This window comes from Cervus canadensis, chromosome 7, assembly GCF_019320065.1.
Source record: "Cervus canadensis isolate Bull #8, Minnesota chromosome 7, ASM1932006v1, whole genome shotgun sequence".
Lineage (NCBI taxonomy): Eukaryota > Metazoa > Chordata > Mammalia > Artiodactyla > Cervidae > Cervus > Cervus canadensis.
In genome coordinates, this window is record NC_057392.1 from 84,354,078 (window position 1) to 84,377,354 (window position 23,277).

The 23,277-nt window shown below is 36.2% G+C and overlaps 1 protein-coding gene across 1 annotated transcript in view; it reads right to left on the reverse strand.

The window, feature by feature from the left end:
- LEKR1 (leucine, glutamate and lysine rich 1) overlaps positions 1-23,277 on the reverse strand; it is a 210,219-nt gene that overhangs the window by 173,236 nt on the left and 13,706 nt on the right. Inside the window, exon 3 of the mRNA XM_043473929.1 lies at positions 13,564-13,778. Within this exon, the coding sequence (XP_043329864.1) occupies positions 13,564-13,778 (215 nt within the window). The remainder of the gene's footprint in view (positions 1-13,563; positions 13,779-23,277) is intronic.

Consider the following 23,277-nt stretch of genomic DNA (forward strand, 5'->3'; position numbering starts at 1 on the left):
CAGGGGATCTTTCTGACTCAGGGATCAAAGCTGGGTCTCCTGCATCTCCTGCTTGGCAGGCGGATTCTTTACCACTGAGCCACCTGGGAAGCCCCTTCCTTACAACAGAACCTATTATTTCAAAAAGCAACAAGCCAACTTCCTGAAGTAGGTTCCCTAGACTACCTGCAGTTGTGGGAGAGCTTCTGACTTCCTATCACAGGCACTTCCCCTGACAGCTTCTCTCTTCATATTTCTGCCTAGAAGTATACTTTTGGCAGTGCAAAAGCCATCTTGAGATCATGAGGAGATCAGTGTGAGACTGAAGGCCTACTCAATGAGAAAGATGCAATGAGAGATGGAAAAGGCTAGATCCCTGGTGACATTCTGAGTTGCCTACACCCCTTCTTAATTCAAGAAACAAATAAATCTTTGTTCATGTAAGCCATTTGCTGCAGAAGGTGTTGCTATCTGATATAACTGGTCTATGAGGGAGACAGTTTTGGCAGAGGAAGATGATGACACAAAATCTGCCATGTTTGCCCTATTATCCTCTACTCCAGCCAGGTACATCTATTCCTCCAATTGTCTTCCTTTATAAACTCAGAGTCTCTACACTATATTAATTTGATCCCAAACTGTGGGCTCTGAACCCTTGGTACCTACCTTTCCTTGAGCTGACTAGTCTAGACTTGACTTCTACAGCTCACCTCATTTGTGAGAATGGCCAACTATCAACAGAACTCCTACATCTAATTCCTCATAGACAGGCCTATCCTTTTTGTTGCTCAAATTTCCATGGACCATCTCAATTTGGCATAAGCAAGAGAAATTGAAAAGGAATTATTTAGCAGGCATGTAGTGATGCATATATCTAACTACTGACTTTTGTGAGCTAGCTATTAACATTGTGAAATTTTAAGTCATTACTTTAAAAAAAGTGTTCTTACTCAGAATAATATTTAATTTGACTAAAAAATCAGCCCAAGGTCAAAACCAAGATGGAGTAGCTCTTCTACAACCAAGTCCATCTCTTAACTAAAAAACCCTGATCATCACATAACGCAAGCACAGCACAACCATGAAAGGCGGAACAAAGATGGCAGATGGCCTACTGACTTCAAGATTTGAGAAACACCCAGGCAATGAGATTCCTGAGTTTTATTATTATCTCCCATATATCCCAGATGAGTGTTACAGAAATTTCCAACCCAGAACCACCAACAGCCAGAGACCAAAAAAAAAAAAAAAAAAAAGAGCTCCAAAAAAGTCTGATCAACTTAGCTGATCAGGAAAAGTGTGACTAAACAATTGAAAACAATCTTGGTAATATTCACCTTCTCAAGCCAAATACCAACTGTAAAACTGTACCTCCCCAGCTCACAGTTTCAAGACAGACACAACAGAGCAGAGCTGATATTCCATACCGCCACAGCCCTGCCCTGCTGATGCGGGGGGTGCACTCCAAGTCTCCTGGCTGGTGTAGTATCAGTGGGGTAAGCTAGGAGCTGACTTTTCATTCCCCTCTGTAGAAGCAAAACAGGCTCCAACACCTCCCACCAGGGTAGTGTCAGTGGGGTCAATAAGGAGCTGAGCCTCCACCCGCACCCTGCACCAATGGACCCGAACAAAGCGGTACAAGTTGTGAGTAGTAAACAGTCCATTTTGAGCTTCCCAGGTGGCGCAGTGGTAAAGAATTTGCCTGCAAACGCAAGAGATGCAGGAGATGCCAACCCCTGGGTCAGGAAGATCCCCTGGAGTAGGCAATGGCAACCCGCTCCAGTATTCTTGCCTGGAAAATTCCAAGGATAGAGGAGCCTGGCGGGCTCTAGTTTATGAGGTCATAAAGAGTTGACACAATTGAGTGACTGAGCACACAGTCCACTTTTCTTATATTCTTGGTGTCAGTGAGGCCCAGTGGGGAGTCCAACCCAATTGGCAGCAAAGAGACCAAAGGAAGCAGTGAAAAACAAGACTAGTGGCACTCTTATTTTCCCTACACATATCCTGTGTCAGAGGGTTTCGGTTAGAAGCCTCTAACCCCACCCAGCATCAGTGAGGTAGAAGAAGGTGATGTGAGACAGAGTAGTCACTTTGCTTCCCATCCTCTGGTGCCAGTGGGATGTGGAGGGAGCTGAGCCTCTACTCCCAGATGGCATCAGTAAGACAGAATCAGGGCCGGCTGGCACCTAACTTCTCCCATCCTTTGCTATCAATGGGGCACAGAAAGAAGTCAAACTTCTGTCCCTACCCTGCTATAAAAAAGTGTGAGACAGCTCTTTGGTTCTCCCCTCTGGTGACAGCGAGTTCAGTGGGGAACTGATCTTATATTCCCATGCAGAGACACAAGAACCTACAAGTTGGTGACTCACTTTTGCCAGAAAGGTGAGTGCGGCCAAGCGTGATATGTTAACTTCAACTTCACCAGTCTGATACAAGGCAGGGGGAACCTTACTTTTGCAAAGTAGTATTTGTGGACACAGCAGGAAACTGAACAAACACACCCATTTGGCTTTCATGCTTTACCACAACAAGGGGAGTGTGTGTTTAAAATATATATATATATTTACACACACACACACACACACACACACACACATACACACACATATATATAGAATAAGATCCAGAGTCTCATAGTATAACTTACAAAATAATTAGGACTCAATAGAAAATCACTCATCATTCCAGAACCAAGAAAATCATAACATTAATCAGTAAGATAATCAACAAACCCAGCACTGAGATGAATCAGATGTTGGAATTATTTGATAAGGATTATAAAGTAGCCATCATAAAAATTCTTTTAAAAGCAATTAAAAATTTTTTTGAAACAAAAGAAAAAAATAGAAAATCTCAGCAAAGAAATAGAAGTTAAAAAAACTAAATAGAAATGATAGAACTGAAAGATAAATTAAGTGAAAGAAAAAAAGAAAGAAACCTCATAGGACAGGCTCAACAGCAGAGTATAATGACAGAAAATAAAATCAGAGAATGTTAGGACAGATCAACAGAACTCACCCAATCTGGACAAGAATGAAAATAGAAAAAATAATTAACAGAGCCTCAGAGACCTGTGCAACAAAACAACAACAACAAAAAGCTAACATTCATATGATTAAAGTCAGAGAAGGAGAGAAGAGAGAGAAAGTATAATTAAATAATATTCAAGAATGGCTGTACAGACTCAACAAGCTGCAGGAAAGATTCTTTTCTATCCAAATAGAATAAACCCAACGAAATCCATGTTAATACCATCATAATTAAACCACAGACTATGATCAATTATGTGTATACACTGCAATAACTAGAGCAACCTCTAAGAAACCTATACAAAGCAATATATTTAAAACACTATAAGCAAGTCAAGATATAATCCTAAAAAATGCTCAGCAAACCAATCTGAAAGTAAAAAGAGAAACAGAAGTAAGAGAATCAGAGGAAATAAACTGGACACAAATGAAATGGCATACATAAACCCTAACATATAAAAAATTACCTAAATATAAATGTAAATCTAAATACACCAATTAAAAGAGATAGGCAGAGTGGATTAAAAAAGAAACATTCTTCAAAAATATGTTGTCTATAAGACTGACTTCAAATTCAATGACATAAGTAGGTTGAGAGTAAAATAATGGAAAAAGTATACCATGTAATAAACAGTTTTTAAAAGCAGTAGTTGCTATATTAATATCAGATAAAGTAGACTTCAGAGCAAAGAAAATTACTAGAGACAAAGAATACTACATAATGATACAACAATCAATCCAGGAAAACAAAAATTTTAGATATGTTCATACCAAACAAAAGAGCTACAAAATACATGAAGCAAAAATATAAAACTCAAAGAGAAATAGACAAACCCACAACCAGAGTTGGGAATTTCCAATATTCTATTCTTAGCAACTGATAGACTCATTAGACAGAAAATCAGCAAGGAAATGAAAGAACTGAAAACCATCAATAACTAGGTTTTAATTGCCACTTTTAGAAAACTCCACCCAACAATAGCATTATATACTTTTTTCCCCAAGTACCCATGGAACAGTCATCAAGGCAGATGCATATCTTTGGCAATAAAACAATTTTAACAAAATTTTAAAAGTTGAAATCATACAGAGTATGTTCTCTGACCATAACGGAATCAAACTAGAAATCATTAGTAGAAATCTGACAAGAAAATCTATAAACACTTGGAAACTAAACAGCATACTTCTATATAATCCACGATGGACAGGGAGGCCTGGTGTGCTGCGATTCATGGGGTCGCAAAGAGTCGGATACGACTGAGCGACTGAACTGAACTGAAATAATCCATATGTCAAAGAAAAACTCACAAAGGATAATTTTAAGAATTATACAAAAACACACAGAACTGAATGAAAATGAAAACACAACATATCAGAGTGTACGCAGCACAACTGAAGCAGTGACGAGAGTAAATCTCTAGGTGACACTTTCTAACATCCAAAGAAAAACCTGACTGAGCTTCTGTCAGGGGAGGGGACAAGAAGACACTTTAAATATGCCTGAGCTTTCTATTACGTTTAACACGGCCTTCCCTCAGGAGAAACCATTTTAGCAGGCCTTAACCTGCTGGGATATTATCTGAGGCTAACTGACCTGACAAAGGGAAAAACCCAGCTCAGCTCATTCTAGGAATACTGTTTCACCTAAAGGCAGGGGTGGGGGATGCAAGACACAGCAACTGAGAAGTATCTGTAAAGGTCACAGTCCACAGGCAAAGGCTCACTGCAAGCCTGAGACATAATCACAGGACTGCAGAACACTTCTCCTCCCTTGACATTACCGCCAAATTACTAAAGGCCTATACTGCAATTCCTTTTACACCTTTATGTCTTGTCAACCTATCAAGAAAAACTTACAGTGTATACTAAAAGGCAAAAAAAGGAGTTTGAAGAGACTGAACAAGCATCAAAAGTAGAGTGAGAGATGGCAGGAATGTTAGAATTATCAGATCAGAAATTGTTTAAAATTATGATTAATATGAAAGGGGATATAATACAAAAAGGAGACACCATGTAAAGAACAGACGGATAATATAAGCAGAGATATTGAATTTTGAAGAAAGAATTAAAAAGAAATTAGAGATTAAAAAAAAAAAAACACTGTTTAACAGAAATGAAGAATGCCTTTGACTGGCTCATTAGAATAGACATTACTGAGGAAAGAATCTCTGTGCCGGAGGATATGACAATATAATTGAAAAGCTTCTAAAACTGAAAAGCAAAGAAAAAATTAAAAACATAATAGAATATCCAAGAACTCTGGGACAACTATAAAAGATATAACATTTGCCTAATAGGAATACCAGAAGTAGAAGATATAGAGAAAGGAAAAGAAGAAATATTTGAAACAATGATTGATAATTTCCTCTAAATTATAATAATATCAGACACTAACCACAGATCCAGGAACTTCAGAGAATACCAAGCAGGATAAATGCCAACTAAGGTTTAGCATGGGGCTTTCCTGGTGCCTCAGTGGTAAAGAATCCACCTGCAGTGGAAGGAATCACAGGAGATGCAGGTTCGAGTCCTGGGTCAGGAAGATTCCCTGGAGGAGGGCATGGCAACCCAGTCCAGTATTCTTGCCTGGAGAATCCCATGGACAGAGGAGCATGGCAGGCTGTAGTCCATGGGGTCACAAAGGGTTGGACATGATTGGTGCAATTGAGCACACACACACATATATATTTATACATACATACATATTTATGTATACTTATCTATAAGTAAAATAAATGGCAGCAATGATACAAGGGATGGGAGGGGAAAATTAGGAATATTTAGCTATTATAAGGCACTTGCACTACCAATGAAGCAGTGAAATGTTACTTAAAAGTTGACTTGGATTAGTTATAAAAATATATCACAAACTCTGTGTGTTAGTCACTAGTCATGTCTGACTCTTTGGGACCCCATGGACTGCAGCCTGCCAGGCTCCTCCATTCATGAAATTTTCCAGTCAAGAATACTGGAGTGGGTTGCCATTTCCTTCTTCAGGGGATCTTCCTGACCCAGGGATTGAACCTGGGTCTCCCACATTGCAGGCAGACTCTTCACCATCTGAGCCACCAGGGAAGCCTCTAAAGCAACACCTTAAAAAGTGAGAAGAAGAAGTATAACTGATATTCTGAAAAAGATAAAATGGAACTATATTAAATGTTTGATTAAATCTGCAAAAGACAGAAAAAAGTGTGGAAGATAAAAATAAGAACAAAGAAAAAGGGCAGCAAATAGAAAACAATAACCAAAAAATGATAGATATTAATCCAACTATATCAGTCATTACTTCGATTATCAATGATTTAAATACACCAATTTAAAGACAGACTGTCAGAGTAGGTCAACTATCACACTGTCTTCAAGAAACACATTTTAAATACAAAGACACACACAGACTAAAAATAAAGGGGTATAAAAAGATACATCATGCTAACACTAAACAGAAGAAAATGAGAGTATCTACATTAATTTCAGACAGAGAAGTCTTCAAAACAAGGAACATTATCAGAAATAAAGAGGGGTATTGTATAATTATGAAGGGGTCAGTGTTCTAAGAAGAGATAACAATCCAAAAAAAAAAAAAAAAAAAAGAATCCAAAAAAAAAAGAAGAGAAAACAATCCTTAACAAAAGAGCCTAACAACAGAGCATCAAAATATTGGGTTGACACAAAAGTTCCTTCAGAATTTTCCATAAGATATTATGGAGAAACACGAACAAACTTTTTGGCCAACTCGATGTGGATGGACTTGGAGGGCATTATGCTAAATGAAATAAGTCAGACAGAGAAAACACGAATAACATATCACTTATGTGTGGAAACTAAAACATAAAACAAGCTAATGAATATAACAAGATGAAAACAGAATCACAGAGAACAAACTAGTGGTTACCAGCAGGGAGAGAAAAGGAGACAATACAAAGGTGGGGGAGTCAGAGATATAAACTGCTATGTATAAAATAAACTAAAAGGATATACCTACCGTACAACATGGAATACAGCCAATGTTTTACGATAACTATAAGTGGAGTTGTAACCTCTAAAAAGTATAACTCACTGTGCTGTACAACTGTAACATATAATCTTATACATCAACTATACCTCAACAGAAAAAGAAAAAAAGTATAAAAAATTTTAAAAAGGAATACTATGAATAACTCTATGCCCACAAATTTGATCACCAAGATAAATCAATTCCCTGAAGAAATGCTAAAACTCACATAAGAACAGACAATCTAAACATAGCTTAACCATAAAAAAAAATTCAAAAAACTTTCATCAAGAATTAATAAACTTCCAAAATAGGAAGCACCAGGCCCAGATGGAGTCACTGGTAAACTCTACCAAAATTTAAGGAAAAAATTATATCAATTCTCTCTAGAGGGTAAAGAGTCTCCCTGCAATGCGGGAGACCCGGGTTCAATCTCTGGGTCGGGAAGATCCCCTGGAGAAAGAAATGGCAACCCACTCCAGTATTCTTGCCTGGAGAATCCCATGGACAGAGGAGCCTGGTAGGCTAAAGTCCACAGGGTCGCAAAGAGTTGGACATGACTGAGTGACTTCACTTTCTTTTCTTTCACTTTCTTCCAAAAGATTGGAAATATTTCACAACTCATTTAATAAGGCCAGCATTACCCTAATACTAAACCATACAAAGGAATTACAAGAAAACTATAGATAAATATCTCTCATGAACATGGCAGTAAAAGTCCTCAACAAAATATTAAAATACGTAAAATCAACTATATACCACAACCAAATGGAATTTATTCCAGGTATCAAAGCTGGTTCAACAGTCAAAAACCAATTAGTCTATCACATTAACAGGCTAAAGAAAAATCACACAAGCGTTTCAACAGGTGCAGAAAAAACATTTGACAAAATCCAACATCCATTCAAGATAAAACTCTCAGCAAACTAGGAGAAAGAAAAAATTCCTCACTTTTATAAAAAAAAATAATTTAGGGATTCCCTGAAGGTTCAGTGGTTAGGACTCTGTGCTTCCACTGTAGGGGGCACAGGGCTGTTCCCTGGTCAGGGAACTAAGATCCCAAATGCTGTGCACCACAGACCAAAAAAAAAAAATTACAAAAAATCTACAGCTCATGTCATATTTAATAGTGAAAAACTTGAAGGCTTCCTGCTGAGAGCAAGAACAAGATGTCTCCTCTAACCACTGCTATTTAACATTGTATATGAAGTCCCAACTTGTTCAGTAAGACAAAAAAATATAGGTATACAGATTAGGAAAGAAGAAATTAAACTTTGTTCACAGATGACATGATCACCTACACAAACAAACTGAAAAAATCAACAAAGAAACTCTTGGAACTAACAAGTACTTTTAGAAAGGCTCCAATACCATGAACACATGGAGTTAAAAATCATTACCATTTACATTAGTGCCTTCCAAAAATGTAGGTATGAAGTACGAACTGATGAAATATATATAAGAACTATATGAGGAAAACTATAAAACTCATATGCACAAAAACAAAGAACTAAATAAAAGAGATAGTCCATGCCTGTGGATTATTAAGATTCAACATTTTCAAGACATCAATTCTCAACTTGATCTACAGATTTAATTCAATTTCAAGCAAAATCCCAATAAGTTATTTTGTGGATATGGACAAATTCTGAAATTTACATAGAGAGGAAAAAGATCCCAAATAGACAATATTGAAGGAAAAGAACAAAGTTGAAAGACTGACAAAATCTGCCTTTAAGACTTAGTATAAAGCTACACAATATTAAAGATAGTGTGGGTTTGGTGGAAGAATAGACAAATTGATTAATGGAACAGAATAGAGTCCAGAAATGGAACCAAATAAATATATGGTCAACTGATCTTTGACAAAGGAGCAAAGGCAATGTAATGGAGCAAAGATGGTTTTTTTAAACTGGAAACAACTAGACAACATCCTCATGCCCCCTCCTCCATCCTCAAAAAAAGGATTCTAGACACAGGTCATACACACTTCACAAACATCAACTCAAATGAATTATAGACCTAATATAACATACAAACTGTAAAACTCCTATAAGGTAACATAGAAGAAAACCTAGATGACCTTGGGTATAGCAGTGACTTTTTAAATATAACACCAAATGCAAGATTCATGAAATAAACAATAAGCAGGACTTCATTAAATTTTAAAACTTCTGGTCTACAAAAGAGAGTATCAAGAAATGGAAGATGAGCCACATACTGGGAGAAAATATTTGCAAAAGACATCTGATAAAGAACTATTATCTAAAATGTACAAAGAACTCATAACACTCAACAATAAGAAAACAAGCAATCTGATTTAAAATAGGCAAAAGACCTGAATGAACACCTCAGAAAAGGAGACATACCGATAGTAGACATAATAAAATATATTCAATCTCATATGTCTTCAAGGAAATGTAAATTAAAACACAAGATACTATTACATACCTATTAGAATAGTTAAAATCCAAAACACCAAAGACACCAAAGGTTGGTGAGAATTTGGTAACAGGAACTCTCATTGCTGCTGGGAATGCAGAATCAGAGAGCCACCCTGGAAGACAATTTGGTAGCTTCTCACAAAATTACACATACTTTTACTATATGATTCAGTAATCACACTCTTTGGTATTTACCCAAAAGAGCTGAAAATACATGTCCACACAGAAACCTACACATAGCTATTTCCAGCAGCTTTATTCATAACTGCCAAAATTTGGAAACAAGCTAGGTGTCCTTTAGTTTGGTGAATGGATAAACTGTGGTTCATCCAGAGATGGAACATTATTCAGTCCTAAAAAAAGAAATAAGTTGTCAAGCCATGAAAAGACATGGAGTAAATTTAAATGTATATTACTAACTGAAAGATGCTAATTTTTAGAAAGCTACACTCTATATTACTCTAACCATAAGACATTCTCTTTTTTCTTCAGTCATGTCTGACTCTTTACAACCCCATGGACTATAGCCCACCAGGATTCTCGTCCATGGGACTCTCCAGGCAAGACTGCTGGAGTGGGCTGCCATACTCTCCCCCAGAGGATCTTTCCAACCCAGGGATCGAACTTGTATCTCCTGCATTGGCAGGCGGGTTCTTTACCACTAGTGTCACCTGGGAAGCCCATTTTGTTCTGGGGTATAGCCAATTAACTGTGATAGTTTAAGGTGAACAGCAAAGGGACTCAGCTGCACATATATATATATATCCATTCTCCCCCAAACACCCCTCCCATACAGGCTGCCACATAACATTAAGCAGAGTTTCATATGCTATATAGTAGGTCTTTTTTGGTTATCTATTTTAAAAGTAGCTGTGTGTATATGTCAATCATCCCAAACTTCCTAACTGTTCCTTCCCCACCTCCTTCTGCCCAGCAAAAAGTTCATTCTCTAAGTCTGTGAGTCTGTTTCTATTTTGTAGGTAAGTTCATTGGTATCATTTCTTTTTAGATTCCACATATAAGAGATGTCATCTAGTATTTCTCCTTCTCTGACTTATTTCACTCAGTATTACACTCTCCAGGTCCATCCATGTTGTAAATGGCATTATCTCATTCTTTTTAAAGGTTGAGTAATACTCTGTTGTATGTATGTACCATATCTTCTTTATCCATTCTTCTGTCAATGGACATTTTCAACAACATGACATATTGAAAAAGGCAAAACTATGGAGACAGCAATGAAACAGTGACTGTCCATCCTTGGGGGGGGGGGGGACAAACAGGCAGAACACAGGATCTCTAGGGCGGTATTATCTATTCTGTATGATACTACAACGGTAGATACATGCTATTAAACATTTGTCAAAACCCATGGAATGGACAACATCAAAGGGGCTCTGTGACAATCTAGAAGGGTGGGGTGGGGAGGGAGATGGGAGGGAGACCCGGGAGGGAGGGGACACGGGTGTACCTATGACTGATTCTTGTTGATGTATGCCAGAAAACCACAAATTCTGTAAAGCAATTATCCTTCAATTTAAAAAATGAATAAAGTGGCAAAAAAAAAAGTTAACCCTAATGTAAAACCATGTATTTGGGGTGATAATGATGTACCAAGACAAGCTCATTAACTATAACAAATATTTCTCTGTGACATGGGATGTATATAATGAGAGAAGTTATAGATGTGTTGTTGTTTAGTCGTTAAGACATTTTCAACTCTTTTGTGACCCTATGGACTGTAGTCCACCAGGTTCCTCTGTCCATGGAATTCTCCATGGAAGACTACTGGAGTGGGTAGCCATTTCTTTTACTAGGGGATCTTTCCAACCCAGGGATTAAACCTGCATCTCCTGCATTACTGCTGACCCACCAGGGAAGCCCTTATAGGTGTGTCGGAACAAAAAATAAATAAATATTTTTAAAAGAACAATAAAAAATATGAAATCATAAATATAACTAATAAACAGATTAAAAGACTTACCAAAACAACAATACCATAAAAGTTTTAAATATATGTTGTTTTTCAACTTGCTTGAATCTAGGTTAGCAAAAGCCAGAACAAGTTTCTGTTGTTTGCAACCAAAATAACTTGACACAGAACCCTTTCCAGAATTCGGCATATTTTTAAAAAACTGATACCAAAAAAAAAAAAAATAAACAATAAGATAAACAACCATGAGAAAATATTAGCAATGTGTAAATAAAGTATAAGTCCATATTATATTAAAAACTCCTATACATAAACAAAAATGTAGAAATAGCACCATAGAAATTTGGATAATATATATGAACAAGTAATTCATAAAAGAAGAAATATACATATCTAATAAACATATGAAAAAAAATTCAACCTCACTAGCAATAAAGAAACACAAATTAAATAATCATGAAGTAACAATTTTTTTTACCAAGAAAAAAGTGAAAATTTGAGAAAACTTAAGAAGATTCCAATACTAATAAGATCTAAGAAAACGGTCACTTTATAAACTATTGGCCAAATATAAATTAACCCTGTCTTCTCAAAGGACAGTTTGGTATAATGTCCATCAAAATCTTAAATTGGCATTTACTTTTTTTTCAGCAATTTCACTTCCAGGAATTTATCCTATGGAAAAACATATGTACACAAGAATATAAATATAAATACTATGTGTAGTCATAAATACTGGAAATAATCTAAATGTTGAAAAGAGAAATGGTTCAGTAAATTATGGCATATTCTTAGTAAGGAAGACACTGTAGCAGTTAAAAATAAGAGAGATCTATATGTATTAACATGGAGTTATTTCCAGAATATAAAATTAAGTGGTAAAAGTCACACATACTTTTAATATGTTACTTATATTAAAAACTAGTCTATTAAAAAATAGTTTTAAAACTACGTAGCTTAAATACATTACATATATTTTTTAAAAATATCTTTAATAAAGCTTAAGGAAAAATGAAGGATCTAGAAACATACCCCAAACCATTAAAAGTAGTATTTTTTATTTCCAGTGAAAGAAAGTAATCAGAAGAATAAAAAAGGACCTTCTTGCATTTTCTATATATTTCTTTTGTTTTGTATGTTTATGTATTACACATATAATTATTAAAGAAAGCAAACTGTAAGAATAAACAAAAGAATCTGACAAGCAAAAACCCTCCGTATTTAAAATTTTAAACTAAATGCTTTAATTTTTCCACTCATATATGATTAAATACTTTTTCAGACCTGAAATTCAAGAAAACAAAACTTTCCTAGTAAAAGACTAAGAACTGATATTTAATATAATTATTTAAATTTGTAATAAAATTTAAGACAAGTACTTAATCCTAAGAGATTTAAGAAAACTTCTACTTTACAAGGACACAATGTTCAATATATTCATTTGTTCATTGTTTACTACAACAACTGTCGATATTTTAAAGTGGAAAAATATTCATTCGAAGGAAAAGTCACGAAACAACAGTAAAAATCCTTTTGTATGAGTGTCTATATAAGCTCAATGAGGTGTCTTCAGGCAGAATAAATTGCTGATTGCACTTGACCAGCATTAGGAACCCAATTTCTGATTTTACCTCCAACTTTATTGACTTAGAATCATGTGCCAGTTTTAATGTTTTGGCAACCTTTTCATAACATGAAAACCTTATTCTATAAATCTAAATAGTCAAGGACATCTAAAAAAAATATTAGATATAAAAACTACCAAAATTCACCTCATTTTTTATAAATAAAACTTTCTAATGATAAAATTAAGCTATAAATCTGGAGAAAAGTAAAAATCGACCCATCTCAACTTGTAGTTACTGAATTAATTGGTTTCTAGTTATTCAGACGGACAGAAGAGGCTGGCGGGCTGCAGCCCACAGGGTCACAAGTTAGTCACGACTTAGTGATCAAACCACCACCACCAGTTATTCAGATAGAAACATAAGCCTTAAAGGAATGTTCAGATTATATCTAGGAATTATGCTTAGTAACCAGTAATAATTAATGAACAAATTCAAATGTGTCAAGGTGTAAATTATACTTGATATAGAGAAATTCTAGAAAAACAAAAGTCAAATCCATTTTCTGTACTTTTTTACCAAACTAAATAAATGATAGAAAAGAATAACATACTCTAACCTTTCTGTTTTGGACTCATTGTCAATTTTGTACCGTTCAAAATCTTGGCTAAGAGACTGTAGTTTTTCTTGAAGTCTCTTTTCACGTTCTATACTTCCTTGATAAAATTTCATCTCTTTTTCCATCGCTTTTACTTTTTCTTCCATAGCCTTAAACTCATGTAGAATTAGATAGCTGACTCCACAGTACTTACAAACTTTTTCTTCAGGAGACATCTATAAAATAGAACATACATTTACTGAAATGATATTTTTTTATTTCTAAAAAATAAAGTTCAACTGAAGATGTTATTGCGACCATCTTGGTCAAATGAAGTAAACGTATATTGTGCTCTGCCATGGAGTAATAATTACAACACTTCATAAAATTTTTAAAAGTGGCATGATATTGACTCTTGACAAAATCTTGGAATTAGAGTAGAATCTTTCAGAGTAATAATTTCTCCATAGTATCTCTAAGAAAGATTTATATCTTTATATATCTTGAAATATCTGCCATAAAATAAAACTTTTTGATGAAAATATCTTTACAATTCTTGCTTTAAGATGAGTTTTCCCTGATGTGGGAAGAAATCACTGGCCTTTCACTGCCAACTGCACTGTGATCCTGGAGATGGCTCTTAGCTTATTCAGACTTCATTTTCCTCATTTATACAATTATGGCATGGGGCCAAATGAGTTCTAGTTCCTGTTTTAACATTTTATGATTTGCACAGAATTTAATATTCTGTCATAAAACCACAAATAGAAGAAACACTTTGAACTTAATCTCTTCTCCCTAAATCAGTTCTTTTCCCCCTCAGGTAGGTATAGTTATACCTATTTTACAGATAAGAACATAGGGACTTCTGAATTTAAATAACCATCTGATAAGTGGAGAGGCTGACATTAAACCCAAGTCTATTTTAAAACCATCACTTATGCCTGTAATCATTTGTATCATATTTATCTACCATGTGAATGTCTGCTAAATTCTCTTACTTCCTTCAGATAAAATGCTCATATATCTTTGGCCAGATGCAGGGAGTGAAAAATAGAATTTTAGTGAAGTCAAGAGAGACATAATTCTTTTTTCTGTATCAAGTATACAAATATTCCTCAAGCAGCCTCTACCTGTCTTGCTTTTCATAAAGATAAGAGAGATTCATTAAATATTTGCTTCAGGGCACTAAAACGAAAGCAACTCTTGGACTATACAAAGAATGCTTACTCTTAATGCAACTTTGTTAAGACTATAGAAACCGCTCCTATAACTAAGAGTAATGCCACCATACATGCCTATCAATGCCATCTACCATATGCACCTATCCATGCCATTATAAAAGAGTTACTTGAAACAAACTAATAATAACTTTTATAGTTATTTTCATTTAAACAATAAAAATTTCAAATTAAAAACTATGATATAATACTACAGGATACAGATGAATGACTACATCAGTCATCTAACTGCGACTGAGACCAAATTTATAGATTTATGAAACAAGTTTGAAAGAAATCATAAAGATAACCTGGCTCAAGCATGGATGTATTCACTGAGACACATAAGATGTTATCCAGAGTCTATCTCAGCACTCAAAAATGACGGGAAACTACTTTGTAAAACAGCCTGTTTCATCTTCTGATGGTTTTGTCTACGAGGGAGTTCTCTCTCATGTTGATCCCAAATCCGCTTCCCTGGAGCATCCACCAGTCCGAGACCACCTAGCAACCATAAGGAATAACCAGATCTTTTTCTAATATTTAAAGATGGCTACTAGGAACACGACGTATCTTTTAATTCTTTAGGTCAACACTTCCAATCCCTTCAGCTATTTCGCATAATGACATGGTTTTGAATTTCTTTCTCAGTCTAGATAATTTTGTCTAAATGTGTTCCAGTGTACTATATCTATTTCAAAGTATGGAGTCCAGAATTGAATACTACTGTTGGTCTCACTAAAGCAGAGTAAGTAAGAGTGGACCTGTATTTCCCTCATTATAACATCTCATTAATAATACCATTAGTAACATCATTTAATACAATCAGATCACAATGGTCTTCTGTATTTTTACCAATTATATGTTGCTATTATATACTATAACTGGCTTTTATGTTAAATAAAACCCCTACCCAAAAACACACTGCAGTGTAAAACCATGTCCCATTATACTGAATATACCAAGCCATTCCTTCCCACTTATGTCCCCTTTTGTAGAGAATCCACCTTCCATAGTCCTGGCTACTCTGGTAATATGACTAAAACCCCCTCCAACAATCCACCCTAGCATGGCGGAATGATGAATGAAGGTTGGACATCTGACCTAGAAGAACCAAGTCCTGAGCTGGGATGAGCCAGCTGAGACTATAAGTGTTGAAGACCAGGCAATTAGGACATCTTTAGCACAGCCAGAATATATAAGGATTACATGCAAGATACAGAGTAAGCCACATTACTGGGATGAGAGAGAAGAATGAACAAACACACAGAGAGAAGATGAGAAAAAGACACTGCAGATCCAGTGTAAGAGAGAAAGAAATTGGAACCAGACACTGTCTCATACCCAGCGACCTTCCACTTCCTTACTTCAGTGCCTGCTTTTACCTTACTTACCTGACTTACCTTTTGGAATCCATACCCAATATTCTTCCGCTATTCTCACTTTTCCCCCTAAAGCTACCTATTCCTTACAACCAATAACCCTCATTCTCTTTTGTGAGCATTTAGCTTTTCAGATGCAAGTTCAGAAAAACAAATATAATTGTAAATATAAATAAATAAATAAAATTTTAATGTATATACATATACATATGTATGTATGTTTTAGACTCAAACTTTACTTAAGTGATTTTGTATCCAGAAAATTCTAAGCTTTGTATCTTCTGCAAAACTGATTCTGGCAAGTTGTTTTATCCATCTAATTTATTGATAAAGAATGTTGAATATAAGTTCTACCCTTAATATAAGGTTAAGGGTAGAACTCTATAGCATGTCATATCTGCTTGGTTTGGTCTGGGGGTGGTTTAGCTGCTAAATCATGTCCAACTCTTGCAACACCATGGACTGTAGCCCACGAGGCTCCTCTGACCATGAGATTCTCCAGGCAAGAATATTGGAATGGGTTGCCATTTCCTTCTCATATCTGCTTGGTTAATACTAATCCATTATTCAGCACATTACAATGATTCAACTGGTTACTAAACAACCCAATGACTTGTGTAACCTATCTATATTTATTCATATGGCCTTTAGGAATATTAAGACAAACTTTGTCAAATGCCTTCATAAATTCCATATATTCTATGTCAACTATAGTTCCTAAATCTAGTGACTCCGCACAAAATGGAATGGCAAAGCCTACATGCTGGTTCTGTTCAAGAACATAAAATTGGCTCAAGAGTTATTGTCTTCTCTAACATATGCTCACAAATTGCCCTTTAATATAGTCCAGAATCTTGTCTGGGAGTTCACTAGTAGTAATTTATGGTCATTCTATACATGGAATGGTATTTGTATGTTATCCTCTTATTCACTACATGTTCTCAAAGATCACCAAGAATGGCTCTGCAATCCTATTGAAATATACTATGATAAAGGACAGAAATGGTATGGACCTAACAGAAGCAGAAGATATTAAGAAGAGGTGGCAAGAGTACACAGAAGAACTGTACAAAAAAGATCTTCACGACCCAGATAATCACAATGGTGTGATCACTCACCTAGAGCCAGACATCCTGGAATGTGAAGTCAAGTGGGCCTTAGGAAGTATCACTATGAACAAAGCTAGTGGAGGTGATGGAATTCCAGTTGAGCTATTTCAAATCCTGAAAGATGATGCTGTGAAAGTGCTGCACTCAGGATGTCAGCAAATTTGGAAAACTCAGCAGTGGCCACAGGACTGGACAAGGTCAGTTTTCATTCCAATCCCTAAGAAAGGCAATCCCAAAGAATGCTCAAACTACCGCATAATTGCACGCATCTCACACGCTAGTAAAGTAATGCTCAAAATTCTCCAAGCCAGGCTTCAGCAATACATGAACCAAGAACTTCCAGATGGTCAAGCTGGTTCTAGAAAAGGCAGAGGAACCAGAGATCAAATTGCCAATATCTGCTGGATTATCAAAAAAGCAAGAGAGTTCCAGAAAAACATCTATTTCTGCTTTATCGACTATGCAAAAGCCTTTGACTGTGTGGATCACAATAAACTGTGGAAAATTCTTCAAGACATGGGAATACCAGACCACCTGACCTGCCTCTTGAGAAACCTGTATGCAGGTCAGGAAGCAACAGTTAGAACTGGACATGGAACAACAGACTGGTTCCAAATAGGAAAAGGAGTACGTCAAGGCTGTATATTGTCACCCTGCTTATTTAACTTACATGCAGAGTACATCATGAGAAACGCTGGGCTGGAAGAAGCACAAGCTGGAATCAAGACTGCCAGGAGAAAAATTAACCTCAGATATGCAGATGACATCACCCTTGTGGCAGAAAGCAAAGAGGAACTAAAAAGCCTCTTGATGAAAGTGAAAGAGGAGAGTGAAAAAGTTGGCTTAAAGCTCAACATTCAGAAAACTAAGATCATGGCATCTTGTCCCATCACCTCATGGGAAATAGATGGGGAGACAGTGGAAACAGTGTCAGACTTTATTTTTTCAGGCTCCAAAATCACTGCAGATGGTGACTGTAGCCACGAAATTAAAAGACACTTACTCCTTGAAAGGAAAGTTATGACCAACTTAGATAGCATATTAAAAAGCAGAGACATTACTTTGCCAACAAAGGTCTATCAGGTTAAGTCTATGGTTTTTCCACTGGTCATGTATGGATGTGACAGTTGGACGGTGAAGAAAGCAGAGCACTGAAAATTGATGCTTTTGAACTATGGCGTTGGAGAAGACTCTTGAGAGTCCCTTGGACTGCAAGGAGATCCACCCAGTCCATCCTGAAGGAGATCAGTCCTGGGTGTTCATTGGAAGGACTGATGCTGAAGCTGAAACTCCAGTACTTTGGCCACCTCACATGAAGAGTTGATTCATTGGAAAAGACCCTAATGCTGGGAGGGATTGGGGGCAGGAGGAGAAGGGGACGACAGAGGATGAGATGGCTGGATGGCGTCACCGACTCGATGGGCATGAGTTTGAGTAAACTCCAGGAGTTGGTGATGGACAGGGAGGCCTGGCGTGCTGCGATTCATGGGGTTGCAAAGAGTCGGACATGACTGAGTGACTGCACTGAACTGAACTGATCAGTCCCCAGGAATATAATTCATCCAGGTCAAGAGACCTGAACTAATACAGAACATATGCATATTTTCTTACAGTCCCTCTGCCCATCATGAGTTTTGGTTCCTTCTCATCAATTTAAAAATTCTTACTCTAAAGAACTTTCATCCTTAGCCTATTAATCACAGTTCTTTCCCTGTTCCTGGGGAAGTGCCGTGTCCTTATTTTAAAGAAAACTCTTGCTGGATAGAGCTTATTTGCAGCCTGATGTACACATATCATATAAACACAAATCATATAAACTTCAAATTGTGAAAATTATTAGAATGTTATTCCACCATAGCAAGCATGGTGGGAAAAGCTGAAATAAGTGAAATATACATGCTATAAAACAGGCCTCTAGATGTTCAGTATAGGAAGCCAAAATATGATATTTACTATAATCTAGGAAACAAAACAATTATAAAATAAATAATAAATCCATAAGAATAGTCTCTAGGTTTCATTTAGTACAACCTAAGTCACTGATGATCTACATGAAACAAGCATACTGAACAAAGGTTTCAGTGCTATTAAATTGTAAACAGTTTTTGGTAAGTAAAAGTGCAACAGTAAAATATAATAACACTTTCAAACTCTTTGTATAGGCTAATTACTTAGGACATTTCTGTGAAACTTGAGAAGATATGAAATACTATAATTATGTTCCCAAATGAAGTAAGTAAACCTTAGCTGTTTTTTGTGAAATATAATTTGTGCTTCATTCTTATAACTTGGTGTTGTATCATGTCGTTTTGTAAGTAAAATAACGACATGTTGTCATTCTTGAGAAAAGAGCTATCATTAGCAGGATGTTTTTGCTTTTTACAAGATGCATTTTGGAGGAGGCATCAACAAATGCAGTATATTAAACAAATGCGGAGCCATTTAAAATAAATTGTAAACTATACTTCTCAAATGCAATATTTGTACTTTTCAAATTACAGTTATTTAATATAAAATGATGCAAATTTTTTAAAAGGTTAAATTAGGCTTCAGATCCTTTCCAAAGCTCCTAACTATGCTTCAAGTGGAAAAACCACTCAGTAACCTCCTAGTGCCCAAGTGAGGCATCCTCTGCTCAAAAAAATTGTTCTCCCTTTCTTTCCCCACCCATTCCATGCTTTCTATGTTTGCATAAGGAAGAAAGAAATAGGAAAAATTTCACTGCTGCAAAAATGACAGCACATATAAAATGTTAACCTTTCTAATAAGTTTTACATTAAAAAAAGATACCTTTACTCAAAACAATGAGTGTCTAGCTAGTGAATTTCATTCAGGAGAAACATTTTGAGACAGAACAGAGGACCTTTTGAGTCATTAGTAACACAGACCGCCTGACCAGTTCATAAGGCCATCAAAACCCTTCCTTTCAATAAGTCAACTGGCAGTACTACCAACTTAAAAACCACTTTGGTAAAGACCATCTACCCAAAACCCCTATTTCCAGCAATATGCACTTTTCTAAGATACAATCAGTACTGTAATGTTCTCAAATTTATACGAAAAGGCAAAGGAACTAGAAAAGCTAAAAGAGTACTGAAAAACAAGAATAAAGTGGGAAAAGTATTTTACCTGATTTCAAGACATAGTATTGCTACAGTAATCAATACAACATGGTATTGGTCAAAGGACAGACACATAGATCAAATGGAATATAATAGAGAACCCAGAAATAGATCAACATAAATATGCCAGACTGATTTTTGGCAGAGGTATAAAAGCAATTCAGTAAAAGAAAAACAACCTTTTTAGCAAATGGTCTTGGAACAATTGGATACCCATAGGTTAAAAATAATAATAAAAATAAAAAATAAAAGGATTTCAAACTAAACCTCACACCCCATTAACTTAATTAACTTACAGTGGATCATGGACTAAAATGAACAACATAAAAATATGATTTTAGAAGAAAAAAGCCTAGGAAGAAATCCTCAGGATCTAAACTAGGCACAGTTTCTACACTTGATACCAAAAGCATGATCTATAGATGGAAAAACTGATAATCTGAATTGCAAAATTTTAAACTTTTGCTCTGTAAAACACTGTAAAGAGGGTGAAATGACAAGCTACAGATTTGGAAAAAGAGATTTGCAAGCCACATATTTGACAAAGGACAAGTACCTAGATTATATTAAGAACTCTCAGAACTCAACAGTTTAAAAAAAAATTAAATTAGAAAATGGTTAGGAGATATTTCACCTAAGAGGACACACAGATGCCAAATAAGCACATGAAAAAAGTAGTCAATATAATTAGTCATTAAGAAAATGCAAATTAAAACCACAATAAGCTACCACTGCACACCTATAAGAAAGATTTTAATAAAAATTAATGACAGTGGCACAATATATTTAAAGTGATAAAGGGGGAAAACATGCAACCAAGAATACTCTATCCAGGAAGGCTTTCATTCAGATTTGATGGAGAGATCAAACATTTTATAGACAAGCAAAAGCTAAAAGAGCTTAACACCACCAATCCAACTTTATAAGAAACGTTAATGTGATTTCTATAAGTAAAAAAGAAAAAAAGGCCACAACTAGAAATATGAATATTACAAAGGGAAAAAGCTCATTGGTAAAGGCAAATATATAGTAAAGAAAGGAAATGAACCAGAAATAAAGCTTGTAGAAAGGTTAAAAAACAAGAAAATCATCTATACCCACAATAAGCAGTTAAGATATACACAAAACAATCAGATGTAAAATGTTGTCTTAAAAAGAGTACGAGTGAGGGGTGGAGAGTACCAATGCAAGCGTGTTAAAATACATTTGAAATTAAGAGGTCAACAATTTAAGACTATATATATATATATATATATGTGCTGCTGCTGCTGCTGAGTCGATTCAGTCGCATCCAACTCTGTGCGACCTCATAGATGGCAGCCCACCAGGCTCCTCCATCCCTTGGATTCTCCAGGCCAGAATACTGGAGTGGGTTACCATTTCCTTTTCCAATGCACGCATGCATGCTAAGTCGCTTCAGTTGTGTCCGACTCTGTGCGACCCTATAGACAGTGGCCCACCAGGCTCCTCTGTCTAAGGGACTCTCTAGGCAAGAATATTGGAGTGGGTTGCCATTTCCATATATATATATATACATAAAGAACCTGCCTGCAATGCAGGAGACCCGGGTTCGATTCCTGGATCAGGAAGATCCTCTGGAGAAGGAAATGGCAACCCATTCCAGTATTCTTGCCTGGAGAATCCCATGGACAGAAGAGCCTGGCAGGCTACAGTCCATGGGGTCGCAAGAGTCGGACATGACTTAGCAACTTAACTAACTACTCTCTCTCTCTCTCTCTCTCTCTATATATATATATATATATATGTATATATATATAGTAGGGTTTCCCTGGTGGTTCAGAGGTTAAAGCGTCTGCCTCCAATGCGGGAGATCTTTCGATCCCTGGGTTGGGAAGATCCCCTGAAGAAGGAAATGGCAACCCACTCCAGTATTCTTGCCTGGAGAATCCCATGGACGGAGGAGCTTGGTAGGCTACAGTCCACATGACATATATATATAGCTATATATAAGCCTCGTGGTAAACCACAAACCAAAAATTAATAATAGATGCAAACATACACACACAAAAAGGAATCCAAACACAGCACTATAGATAGTCAACAAACCACAAGAGAAAAGAACAAAAGAAGAAGAAAGGAACAACAAAGATCTGAAAAAACTTAACAAAATGCCAATAAGAACATAGACAGCAATAATTACTTTAAATATCAGCCAGTTCAGTTTAGTTCAGTCGCTCAGTTGTGTCCGACTCTTTGCAACCCCATGAATTGCAGCACGCCAGGCCTCCCTGTCCATCACCAACTCCCAGAGTTTACTCAAACTCATGCCCATCGAGTCGGTGATGCCATCCAGCCATCTCATCCTCTGTCATCCCCTTCTCCTCCTGCCCCCAATCCCTCCCAGCATCAAGGTCTTTTCCAATGAGTCAACTCTTCATGTGAGGTGGCCAAAGTACTGGAGTTTCAGCTTCAGCATCAGTCCTACTTTAAATATAACTGGATTAAATGCTCCAATCAAAACACCTGGAGTGGCTCAGTGGAAACAAAAACCAGATCCATATATATGCTGCCTACAACAGTCTCACTTCAGACCTAAAGACACAAACAGAATGAAAATGAAGGATAGAAAAAGGTATTCATTGCAAATGGAAATCAAAAGAAAGCCAGGCTGGCAATACCTACACAAGATAAAATAGGCTTTAAAATAAAGAATGTTACAAGAGACAAAGACATTAAATGATCAAGTGCTCAATCCAAGAACATATAATAATCACAAATATACATAAGCCCTAATATAGGAGCACCTAAATATATAAAGCAAATACTAACAGATATAAAGGAAGAACTTGACAGTAATACAATAATAGTAGGGGATTTAACATCACACTTACATCAAAGGATAGATCATCCAAGCAGAAAATTAATCAGGAAACCCTGGCCT